We start from the raw sequence: 13149 nt of genomic DNA, 5'->3' as shown, positions 1-13149 counted from the left end.
CTCTACAGTAGGATTAATCTGCATGAATGTTAATGTCAATGAACTATAAAACAATTGCTCCATCAAAGGCTATCTACAAATAAAACTTGGTAGAGGGAAGAACTGGCCCAGGAAGTTTTAGAACCAACTGAAATTAATAACTAAGCTGATCCTTTTCCATTCAGAAGTTATAAGTAATAGAAATTAGCTAAAATAGTACGTACATAACAGTAATGAAGAACATTAAATACAAGAAATAGGTTGAGATGCTCTCTTTGTGAAAAATACACCCTTAAATAAAATTCAAATATTAGAACGTTGAAAAAACACGTAATAAAATGAGTAAAATAATGTGTTGTCAGATGCATTGCTAGATGGTAGGAAAGACCCTTACTCTCTTTATGTCTTTATGAAATGCATTAAAGGATTTAGGAAGACAATTTTTTAAAAAACTGTACCTGAGAATGAGGGGAAATGGGATAGGAAATACAAGAGTAAAGTCACACTCACAAAGGAAAGCTACATATTCTGCACAAATAGTATAATGAAGGTAAGCACTCAAAAGAGACAAAAATTCTCAAAATTGAGAACTAAAATTAATGATTCCTTTTACAATATTTTAATAGCCAAATAAAATGCCAGACACAAAAAGTCATAATGACAAAAGTAAAATCAATAATAAAATAATCTCACTGTTGGATTCTTTTTAGTCTGCCAAAGGTGACTAAATGTGATAATAAATGATTACACTACTGGTTCATAAGTGATAAGCAAATTATGTTTATAGCATACTATAAAAATTTAGAATTCCCTCCCCCCAAAAATTCTACTATTCTCTTCAAAGTAACATGTTTAACATTTAATGGGCATTTAACGTCAAAACAGGTCAAATAGCCTCAAGAAGCAAAGGGAAAAAGACAAAGTGGAATAAAATAAATGTTTAATTTTAGTATATGTGCTGCTGATGCAAGCATTAAATAATTTTTAAAGCCAAGCAGACTACAAAAAAGGAACTTGCCCTTTCTAAAGATTCACACCATAATGCTAAATATCTTTCCAAAAACTAATGAGTCCTGACTATTCCAAATATTCCATGTAATGAAAATTTAAAATCCATATATTTGGTTTGCAAGAATGGAATTAGTGTGCATAGGTTTTTCAGATTTAAAATATATTTCTTTTAAGTAAGGTAAACTATAAATTTTATGATGAAAATTTTTGTGATGATAAGGTTTTAAACCAGATCCTCAGGAATACTATGAAAAACAATTTATAACACCCCAACTCATGTACAAAGAACTGATACTCTTCCTAAATAAATGACTAGGATTTAATAGGTGGTTATCACACTAAAAGCAATTATTTGCTTAAGATGGATGCTTAATAAATGTTGAATTCTACAGTGTAAAACACTTGTGCAGTGGTAAAAACTATGTCTGAATTAGTAATATGCTGTAAATGACACTGCACTGAAGGAGTATAACAAATTTGTTCTGTTTTTCAAAATTGTGGTGCTGGGGATTAAAAACAAGACAGTCTTTATGTTAGGCAAGCATTCCACCACAGAGTTATATCCACAGCTCCATTTGTTCTCTTCTTATTTTTCTGTCTGTGTCATACTAACATTAGGAAAAAATACAAAATCGGGAAAAGAAACTACTTTGAACTATATCACTAGAGACATCTCTGACAATCATAACTGAAAATGAAAACTAAGGAAAACTGAATACATAAACTGAGATTTTAAAATAAATAAATACAAAAGTCAGCACTAGATACTATATAAAATGTGTATTCTAAAAATATATGGAAGAAGTAAGATTAAAACTTCAATTAATAATCACGAAAATCTAAGTGTTTAGATAAAAATATTTCTTTAAATATCCAAATAACCTGTACTTTAATAGTTAAAGTTGTTTAGAGAAGGTTAGAAATTTTAAAAGGCTAAAATCAACATTCTCAGCAAAAGGAAATTATCCAAAGGTATCCTGAGTTTGAGAACAACTTGTAGAGTATATTTAAAGTATAACAGACCACACAACCCTACAAGGTTAAGGCCAGTTTGGTGAATATACACAGCTTAAAACTTCATATATATATATGGTGAGAAATAGGATAAATTAGGAATGATATTGTTAACCAAAACCAATGCTTCGAGTTGACTATAATATATACAAATGATGTAAAATATTCTTAAAGTAATAAAATGGACTTACATGAATGCCATTAACAACATCAGAATCTTGCTGCTCGCCTACATTTCCTGCTCCTGGACACGGTGGAAGACTGGGACTGAACGCCATGAGGTCCGTCTTGGGCGGGCCCTCCCCAGAGCACACTCTTTGCCTTCTCTGCTGTGAGTATGACCAGCTCCCCACAGCGCTGGAGCACACCAGCATGGGCTTCCCAGGGGCGCAAACTCCTTCTGCAGGCGCCTTCGAGCACCGAAGGGCTACATACAGCAGCAGTGAGAGCACCAATAGGCTGGAGACCGCACAAATGGCGATGATCAGGTACACGTTGACGTCCACCGATGTCATCTCAGAGCTCGAGACCCCCACCAGTGCAGGCGATGAGGCCTTAGGCGCCTGGCCACTCTCCACCAGAGACACCAACACAGTGGCGGTAGCCGTCAGCTGAGGCTCGCCGTGGTCCTTCACCAACAGGCGGTGGCGTGGTGCGTCTCCCTCCTCCAGGGCGCGCGTGGTGCTGATCTCTCCCGTGTACAAACTCACGCGGAACGGACTGCGGACACCGTTTCCATTAGGCTGTAACTCGTAAGACAGCCACGCGTTATAACCAGAGTCTGAGTCTACCGCGCGCACTTTCGCAATGACGTAGCCCGCACTCACTGATCTCGACACTAGTTCACTTACGGAATCCATAGTTCTTTGGGTCCAAGGCGCCAGCAAATGGGGCGCATTGTCATTCTCATCCAGCACAAACACCTGCAGAGTCACGTTGCTGCCCAGGGCAGGCACCCCAGAGTCGCGCGCGCTCACCTGGAACTGCAGCAGCTCCAGCTCCTCGTGGTCCAGCGGCTGTAGCGCGAACACCTTGCCGCTCTCCGCGTGCACAGACACGTAGCTCGACAGCGCGCGCTCGCCCACCCGCCGCTCCACCAGCGAGTAGGACACCAGCGCGTTCTCCTGCGCGTCTGCGTCGCGCGCGCACACCGTGAAGATGTGGGCGCCCAGCGGGTTGTTCTCCTTCACGAACACCGTGTACTCGGGCTGCGTGAACAGGGGCGCGTTGTCGTTCACGTCGGCCACCTCCACGGACACGCTGGCCGAGGCCCACAGCGGTGGCGAGCCCCCATCTCTCGCAGTCGCTACTAGCGCATACCCGGATATGCTCTCGCGATTCAAAGTGCTATCCAGAACCAGAGAATAGTAATTCTTAAAAGTGGACACCAGCTTAAAAGGAACGCGGGGTGTCAGGGAGCAGGTCACCTCTGCATTAGCTCCAGAGTCGCGGTCAGACACGCTGAGCAGGGCGATGACTGTCCCCACTGGGGCGTCCTCTGCAACAGGCAAGGATACAGACGTCAATGTAATCTTCGGAACATTATCATTTTCATCCAAAACTTTCACCAGGACGGTGCAATGACCTGCCATGGGAGGGTGGCCCTTATCTGTCGCGTCAACGCGGATTTTGTATAAACTGACTTGTTCAAAATCCAAATCTCCTCGAGTTACTATTTCTCCAGTGCCGGGATCAATGCTAAACCGGTCAGTAACCATGGGTGGGACGAGACTATTAAAAGAGTATGAGATTGCCGCGTTCGTCCCTTCATCTCGGTCAGAAGCATTCAGCCTCATCAGCGTTGTTCCGATGTCTGAGTTTTCCAGTATGCTCACTTCATACTCGGACTGGTGGAAAGCAGGAGCATTATCGTTCACGTCCAGCACGGTGATCAGCAGCTGAACAGATCCTGTCAGCTCAGGTTTGCCTCCATCGGTGGCCATGAGAAGCAAGTGATGTTCAGGAGCATCTTCTCTGTCCAAAGACTTTCTTAACACAAGCTCAACCTGTTTGTTTTCATCACTCTTCGAATTCACATTTAGCGTGAAGTAATCATTGGTGTCTAGTCTGTAAGTTAAAACTGAGTTAGCTCCAACATCTGCATCTGATGCGCCCTCTAGTGGAAGCCGAGAATCCAGCATCCTGGATTCTGAAACAAACAATTTTTGTTCCTTTAGGGGGAAGACAGGCGGGTTGTCATTAATGTCCTTTATCTCCACCTCCACATGGAAAACCTGCAGCGGTCTGTCCACGATCACCTCCAGGTGGATGCTGCACTCCGCGCTCCGCCCGCACAGCTCTTCCCGGTCGATCCGAGAATTCACAAACAAAATGCCATTCTGCAGATTTACCTCCAGAAGCTCCCCGCGCTCCTTGGACGCCACCCGGAACAGGCGCGGCACCAGCTCCGTCAGCTCCAGCCCCAGGTCCTGCGCGATGCGGCCCACGAAGGTGCCGTGTTTGGCCTCCTCGGGGACCGAGTAGTGCAGCTGGCCGCTCCTAGCTTCCCAGGCTGCCAAGAGCAGAAATAACAGCAGCAGATGCCGGGATTCCAAGCCTCCTTGCCAGGAAAACACCATGTCAAGTATCCGTTTTATTCCTACCGTGAAATCTTATCTTCAAATAAAGATGAAGTATGGTGTTATCTGAACTCTTTTATTGCAATTCCGTAGCCTCTGCCATTGTTCGGTTTTAAGAGGCAGATACTGTCCGGAACGTCTTTGAATCTTCGTTTGACAGAACTGGGTTGACAGCGACATCATGTGGCACCAAAGGGTAATAATTACATTACTTGAATTCTTTTATGCAATGAATATATTTTCTTTTTGTCATACTTTAATGGTTGATCCTTACTTTCATCAATTGTAGGGATGTTTATACTATCAGACGCCTTACCCTACTTTATTTTTAAGAGCTCTCTTTTCTGATAAGAAGTTTCTCCAATATTTTAATTATTGATATCTTTCACTAATATGTTTAAGGGTGATATGGACATGTTGTGCTTATCAGAAATATAGGATATGCTCCATATTTTTATGCAGGTAGTGTATTCATACGTATCTCATCACTGGAATATATTAGTATAAAGTGAGCATGTAATTATTTATTCTTTCAAGTCTTCTGGATGGCTGTTAAATTTGTTTTAGTTTACTCAATGAATGTCAAACTTCTTAAACTGTTGTACTTACAAGAAACATACAGGTACATATATTTTATAATATTCAGTAACTCTATATCTTCTTAACATAAGTCTCTCATGCAAAACATTCCTTCATAGATTTCTCTGCCACTACAAATCTTAGTTGTATATCTCCTTTCATCTCTTTGGTTCTTCATCTTTGGATTTCCCAAAATACTGATATTTCCAAACCTATGCCTTTAAACTTATTTGTTTTGCTTCTTTCCTTTTTTTTCTACTCCCATGCCTTGAAACTAGTCTATCATTTGAAACTCTTAAATCTATACCTACAAGGCCCTATTTTCATACTCTAGTTGGTATTTTTGTAACACATTAACATAACCAAAAATGCAACCAGAATCAAAAGAACATCTAGTCAGTAATTACCCCCAAATCTAAATCTTTGAAAAACACTATTTCTGCCAGTAATGGTGGCACACACCTGTAATTCCAGCATTCGGGGGGCTAAGGATGGAGGATCACTGTGAGCTCAAGTCCAGCCTGGGCTACATAGTGAGTTCAAGGCCAGTCTGAACTATATAATAAGACCTTGTCTCTCCAAACATTTGCCATTCTTCAAATGTATGTGTTTCTGTGACTTATTTTCCGTTGCATGCATTGTTTCCTTATATTCCATATATTTCTATTTATTATAACTTTTGTCTTTATATGTACAGATTTCACTGGATTCCATTAAATTCTCTAGTAAGTTTTCCTTTTAGTGAGCAAGTGTCAAGACAGTAGATTCACATCGAAACATGTAATATGTGAGCATTATTCATGTCCCCATGTTGTTGCTAACAACTTTTTTTCATGAATTTTACTTCACAAAAGAGACTTTGGCTCTTTGTCAACACCCATTTTGTTCAAGATATTTCTTCTACAATGTCATCTTTACCTATGAAAGTTACATCCTTTCCTAGTCTACCTCAGAAGTAATTTTCAGCCTATTCATTATTATGTCTCCATTCTAGGTGATTAAAATCTCCTCTATATGCTTATAGCAGTGTTTCCCACAGGATAAGATTTTTGAAAACAAAATTTCTATTCTTCCACTCAGTTACTCAGAGTTAGCATCACAAGTAACTATGTAAAGAAATTTACTGAGACCTGTCACCCCAGTACTTTGGATGGATAAGGTAGGAGATTTGCAAGTTCAAGCCCAGTCTCAGAAAACCAGTAATACCTTGTCTCAAAAATAAATAAAAGAAAGTCCTGGGGATGTCGCTCAGTGTAAAGATCCTGGGTCAATCTTATATGTGTTGGGGAAAATATCTGTCACTTGTAATCCCTATGCTGGAATTATCACTAAGCTTCTATTAATTTTAACATATATTCCCACTGAAAAGAATTCTCTCCTTACACTAAAGAGTATTTATAAAAGAAATGTTGACCAACATCATCTACATCGAATTTTTCATGATATTTTCATTGTTGCAAATAATGACAAATGTCCTGAAAATCATCACAAAAAAGCAAGTAAAATAGGAAAGAGGAATAAGGAAATTTTCTGTGAAACCACATTTATCTTCACTTTACTTACAAAAGAGCTATCTCCATAAGTGATTCTAAATAAAAGCAAATATTTTATTTTTAAAGTGGCATTAATCAGTATCTCTGTGAGAAGTTTTCACCAGAAGAAAAAAGTTCCAGAGCCATGATATAAGTAAAGAGTTTGGATTCTTAGAAAATAATTTACCTTCAGAGAAAAACGATGCTTATTCATGAATATAGATTGGGGTGATAAGGACAATCTCTACTAACTTCTAGTATTTCCCGCTATAAATAAGACTGTTTCATTTCTTAATAATACTATGCTAGGGTGACTCTTTTAAAAGTATGTACATGTATGAATAAAAAAATACAAGTATTACAAATACCATCATTGAATGTATAAAATTTTTATGGATTTTTTTCTAAGACTGGCTATTTTTTCAGTAAGAGCAACACACACGGTCTGTTCATTGCAAATGTTAATTTATTGCTCAATGAAAAATAACTCTCTTGACTATCAAACAAGATCTTGATGGAAATATGCCTCTAGATTTATTTGTATTTAACAAGGAACATATTCTAAAATAGCATTCAAAATACGTTAGGATTTTACCAACTATAAAAGTTGCCAATTATATCTAGCAAAATTTTTGTAAATTCTAAATATAACATGAGTTTAGGTATTTAAGTTGTCATTCTACAAATGCCCATCATAAAGAATGGAATAAGCAAATAATAATAGATCTACTTAATGAAAAAAGATGCAGATTTTTTTACAATGTAAAAGACCACGATATGATTTGAAGCATAAAACTGTAATGTACAGAAGGGTCATTTTAATATATAATAACTGCATTTTTAGGGAAGAAAATCACAATGTACACATATTTATAACCTTGAAATAAATACTAAAAAGTAAGTTTAAAAGAAGCAAGCACCACACAAATATGGAGAAAAGAGATAAATTGGTGTAATAATCAACTAAATCAAGCATGTTTATGCTTTTCTGAAACCCCAACTATTGGGGAGGTTGAGGCAAGAGAATTCTATATTCAAGGGCAACCTGGGGAACTTACCAAGTTTTTATATATAAGTTATATATGTATATTTTTATACTATATATATATTTAAAAAAAAAAAATATATATATATATATATATATATATATATATATATATAGTAGAGAGGCCTGGATACAATCCTCAGTTTAAAGGAAAATATAAGAAATTAAAATAATTCAGCTTCAAGACTAAACATAAAAAGGAAAACTTTAAAGGGTGATACACATGTTCTTATAAGAAGAAAGACAGTATATAGGATAAGTATATGTTAAAATATATATGAGAAGTCTCTCAGTATAGCATTTATACATACTTAAGAGGTCTGTGGACATAGCTCACTGACAGAGTGCTTAACTACCATGCAACAGACACCGTGTTGCATCATCAGAAGTACATAGAGAGGCAGAAGAGAATTTAAAAACAGTAGATAGGGATACACCAAATTTGGAAATCCACTATGAAAAAGGCAAATCCACTATTCCAGTTAGAAAAATATCTATGCAAAAATAGCACCACATGGATGGAAAATTATTAAAGAGAAAAAATATACATAGCTATCAAAAAATTAACCATTTAACTGCAAGCTAAAATAAGTATGATTTAAACTATTAAGAATAAAATTATTTGGTACTTACATTGTCAGTAGAGGTAGGACCCTGAGGTAGGCTGGGGCTGAAGGCCATGAGGTCCGTTTTGGGCGGGCCCTCCCCAGAACACACCCTCTGCTCCCTCTGCTGCGAGCAGGACCAAGTCCCCACTTCACTCGAGCACATCAGCCCGGGCTTCCCAGGGGCACCAACACCCTCCGTGGCTGGCATTGAGCATCGCAGAACTGTGTAAAATACAAGTGTGAGCACCAACAGGCTGGACACCACGCAGATGGCAATGATCAAGTACACGTTCACATCCACTATCCCGGTCTCAGAGCCAGAGATGCTCACAAATGTCCGTGACGAAGCCTTTGGCACCTGGCCGCTCTCCACTAGTGACACTAGCACAGTGGCGGTGGCAGTCAGTGGAGGCTCGCCATGGTCCTTCACGAGCACCAGGAGGCGCTGGCGTGGTGCATCAGTCTCATCCAGGGCACGCGTGGTACTGATCTCGCCCGTATAAAGACCCACACGGAACGGGCTGTGCGCAATGCCAGCCCCCAACAGGAGCTCATATGACAACCACGCGTTATAGCCAGAGTCTGCGTCCACAGCCCGAACTTTCGTCACCACGTGGCCGGCGCTCGCAGACACTGGCAGTAACTCGCTCATCTCACTGTTTATTCTGACCACCCCAGACGGTAACAGTGTAGGCGCATTGTCATTCTCATCCAGCACGAAAACATGCAGAGTCACATTGCTGCCCAGGGCAGGCACCCCAGAGTCGCGCGCGCTCATCTGGAACTGCAGCAGCTCCAGCTCCTCGTGGTCCAGCGGCTGCAGCGCGAACACCTTGCCGCTCTCCGCGTGCACAGACACGTAACTCGACAGCGCGCGCTCGCCCACCCGCCGCTCCACCAGCGAGTAGGACACCAGCGCGTTCTCCTGCGCGTCCGCGTCGCGCGCGCACACCGTGAAGATGTGGGCGCCTGGCGGGTTGTTCTCCTTCACGAACACCGTGTACTCGGGCTGCGCGAACAGGGGCGCGTTGTCGTTCACGTCGGCCACCTCCACGGACACGGTGGCCGAGGCCCACAGCGGAGGTGAACCCCCATCTCTAGCGATCACTACCAACTCGTATGCTGATATGCTCTCGCGGTCCAAGGTGCTGTCCAGAACCAGCGAATAATAATTCTTGAAGGTGGACACCAGCTTGAAGGGAACATGAGGAGACAAGGAGCAGGTCACCTGCCCATTGGTACCAGAATCGCGATCAAACACCCGAATCAAAGTAATGACTGTGTCCGGCTGCGTGTCCTCAGAGACAAGGAGAGACAGGGAAGTGACAGTCAGCTGTGGAGCATTGTCATTAACATCCACAACTTCCACAAGAACTGTACAGTGTCCAGCCAGGGGCAGAGACCCTCTATCAACTGCCTCTACTTGAATTCTGTAGGTTTTACTTTCTTCAAAATCAATAAGTCCTATCACTGTAATTTCCCCACTCGCAGCATCTATGTGGAACTTGGATTTTATGTCCGGAGAAACATCATTAGAGAAGGAGTAGGTGATATCTCCGTTCACGCCCTCGTCCAAATCCGAGGCAGTGGCGTTTGTAACCGGTGTCCCCATGGCAACATTCTCCGGTAACTTCACGGTGTAAAGCGTCCTGTCGAACACCGGAGCATTGTCGTTGGCATCCAGCACTGTGATGAGTACTTGAACAGTACCGGTCAGCTCGGGTTTGCCTCCGTCCGTGGCAGTGAGCAATAAATAAACCTCTGCGGCTGCCTCCCTGTCTAAAGGCTTCCGCAACACCAGCCCAAGAGACCTCACCTGCTCGTGGTTGGGTGGCACGTCCAGCGAGAAATACTCGCTGGGGCTCAGTCTGTAAGTGAGCAGAGAATTGGCTCCCACATCCGCGTCCGACGCGCCCTCTAGTGGAAAGCGAGAGTCAAGCGGCCTGGATTCCGCAATAAACAGATTCTTTTGTGTAGCCGGGAAGACAGGCGGGTTGTCATTAATGTCCTTCACCTCCACCTCTACGTGGAAAATCTGCAGCGGTCTGTCCACGATCACCTCCAGGTGGATGCTGCACTCCGCGCTCCGCCCGCACAGCTCCTCCCGGTCGATCCGAGAATTCACAAACAAAATGCCATTCTGCAGATTTACCTCCAGAAGGTCCCCGCGCTCCTTGGACGCCACCCGGAACAGGCGCGGCACCAGCTCCGTCAGCTCCAGCCCCAGGTCCTGCGCGATGCGGCCCACGAAGGTGCCGTGTTTGGCCTCCTCGGGGACCGAGTAGTGCAGCTGGCCGCTTCCGGCCTCCCAGGCTGCTAAGATCATCATAAATAGGAGTAGTTGCCGGCTCTCAGGATTGTATCCACTCAGGTACACCATTTCAGCCTACTTCCTTTGATTCTCATCTGCAAAATTTTGGAAAAATCTTCTTACCGGTTCATTTTAACCCTGACATGTTGACCATTGTTCAGCGTCCGAGGAGTGAAAGAGTGGAGCATCTTTCCAGTGGAAAACCAATTACTGCGTTGTGAATGTAAAAGCATTTTGCAGAAAAGAGCGACATCATGTGGCCCCAAGTAGTAAGTAGAAATTTAAAAAGTTACAATAAACAAAGTTTATTTTAAAATCTGAATTTTTCTTTATTGTTCTAAAATGTAAAACTACATTTTTGTGTATCTTGGAAGCATTCTTGTGTGGCTAGTGGCTTTTGAATATTAAGTGAGACCATAAATGTGGCTCTGTGCCTTAGTAAAAATTATATTTCAGCCAAGTTTTTAAATAAAGATGAACTTTAGTGACAATAACATGAATCATTTCAACAAAAATTTCAGGAAACTCCATTTTCTTGGTGCAGTATTACCTTTTACAATTTTGGGTAACCTAGGGATCCACTGTTTTAGGGCTCTACTAATGGAAAAATCAGAAAAACTTGGCTTCTTTCAGGGAAATATATATAATTATTCAGATACTTTTCTTACTTAAAAGTAAAATATTATAGGGTATTTGTTTATACTAGGAATCAAACTCTGGATTTTGCACCTGCCAGGCAGGTACTTATGCTGCTGAGCTATACCCCTGGCTTGGGGTATCTTTGGTGGTAATAATTTGTATGAAGGTAACTTTTGAGAAACAGGTATTCTGAAACTCTCCTCATCAGAATTTACATTTACTGTTGTAGTAATTCATGATTCCCATATTTGTTTCCTCTTTCCATCATTTCAAAACCTTGCATAATGAATACATGCATTTTTTTTTACAATTTTTATTATGAATTGGGTTTATTTCTTTGGCTAAAGTTTGGCGCTCATCCATATTATAGCAAATCTTTAATTAGGTCATGAGATGTTTTATCCCTTTTAGATCTACTTAACAGTTATTTTTACTGTTTTACCTCAAAGTTTCAAACTCATGGTGAAGTAATTATACTTCTGTTCTAATGCTTTCCAAGTTTGTCACCTGCCTAAATGAGTTTTATGATACTGCTTTCCTAGACTATTACAAAAGCTTCTCACAATGCCACAATTTCCATTCCAGCCTGGTTTATCCTTCACTTAATCCTTATAGTGATCTTCCCCAAATGTTTTTCTATTATTGCCTCATACTTTCTGATAATTTTTAAATTATTTTTGAGGAGGGTGAAATTTCTTAAGTCTACCACTCAAGGTACTCAAGTTAAATTTTCATATTGCTTTTCCTGCCTTATAATCCCATGAGAATCATATCAAAAGGTATTATTCCTTTTTCCAAACACCTAGATTTACTGTGCACTTCTTTACCTAAAATACTCTTTTTCCCAAAATAGCAATTTTCCCAGTATTCTCTGAAGGAAATATCTCCATTTTAAAACCACTAAATCAATGATTCTGGGAAGTTTCCTGCAACTACGAGAATAGAGATTTCTATTCTATTGCAGTCACTATATGATATACCTTTTTTCTACCTCTTAAATACTCTGCCTTATATTATGGCGTGTTTATGTAGGACACATCTGCATGTTTCCATAAGACTCTTGAAGCTAGTGATCACATTTTGATTCAGTTGTTTTCAGCAGGCACAATATTACAGAGACTTCCCTAGAACGTTTTTTAGAAAGGGAGAGTCTCACTAAATCACTAACCTATCCAGGCTGAGCCCTCCTGCCTAAGAATGACAGGCATGTTCTCCTTGCCTCCCTAAACTTTCCTTAAAGTGATTATACAAATAAAACATGCTATAGTTTCTATCTACTTCCCAAGGAAGCAAGCTATTTTAAGAGTGATAGATAATATTATCTTTAAAAGAGTTCTTTTTTCATAGGTGTAATCAGAGATGATTTTCTCACCCAAGAATATAGGAGAGGCTTTAGTACACTTTTTCTTATTTAAAATTTTGTGTTATATTATATATTTATATATTTTACTCACTCTTTTAGAAAACATTATTGGTGATTTCTGCCATTTCAAGGATGAAAACTGAATGAGAGCACACATTCCAATTTTAGTCTTCTAATAGATCTGGAGCAATTTTTAAATGTGGGACAATATCCCATCCCATCTTAATGTGGTTAATATTTCCTGGGAAATGCAGACTACAGAAGATTGAAAGTATATTCAAGAAATCACTGTGAGCTCCACATCCCAAATACCCATTAGTCCTAAAGATTTTCTAATACCAAAGTCTTGACTCCATTTTTAATTCAGAAAATTAATCTTAAGTTTTAAATTGTAATATATGGCACATAAACTACAAAAGGTGTCTCAGAACAATTTGGCAATTATGATCTTCTTATGAATAATGAAACAGATATTACATAAAATACAAG

At 40.4% G+C, this 13149-nt stretch overlaps 2 protein-coding genes across 8 annotated transcripts in view; one reads left to right on the top strand and one right to left on the bottom strand.

The window, feature by feature from the left end:
- The window catches only part of LOC134472019 (uncharacterized), a 153862-nt gene that overhangs the window by 5122 nt on the left and 135591 nt on the right, over positions 1 to 13149 (top strand). The window lies entirely within an intron of this gene.
- Positions 1 to 13149, bottom strand: part of LOC100717129 (protocadherin alpha-C2) — a 239669-nt gene that overhangs the window by 192957 nt on the left and 33563 nt on the right. Inside the window, exon 1 of one of the 7 annotated variants that reach the window (XM_063232239.1) lies at positions 8373 to 10864. The exons of 5 other annotated variants lie outside the window; for them this stretch is intronic. In XM_063232239.1, coding sequence (XP_063088309.1) covers positions 8373 to 10727 — 2355 coding nt within the window. In that variant the 5' untranslated portion in view covers positions 10728 to 10864. Of the gene's footprint in view, positions 1 to 2195; positions 4698 to 8372; positions 10865 to 13149 lie in introns of those variants that run through there. One more of the 7 variants, XM_063232233.1, reaches the window with a different exon arrangement.

This window comes from Cavia porcellus, unplaced genomic scaffold (genome assembly GCF_034190915.1).
Source record: "Cavia porcellus strain 051 isolate PalLab524CR breed Dunkin Hartley unplaced genomic scaffold, mCavPor4.1 scaffold_21, whole genome shotgun sequence".
NCBI lineage: Eukaryota > Metazoa > Chordata > Mammalia > Rodentia > Caviidae > Cavia > Cavia porcellus.
This window is presented reverse-complemented; position numbering and strand designations above follow the sequence as displayed.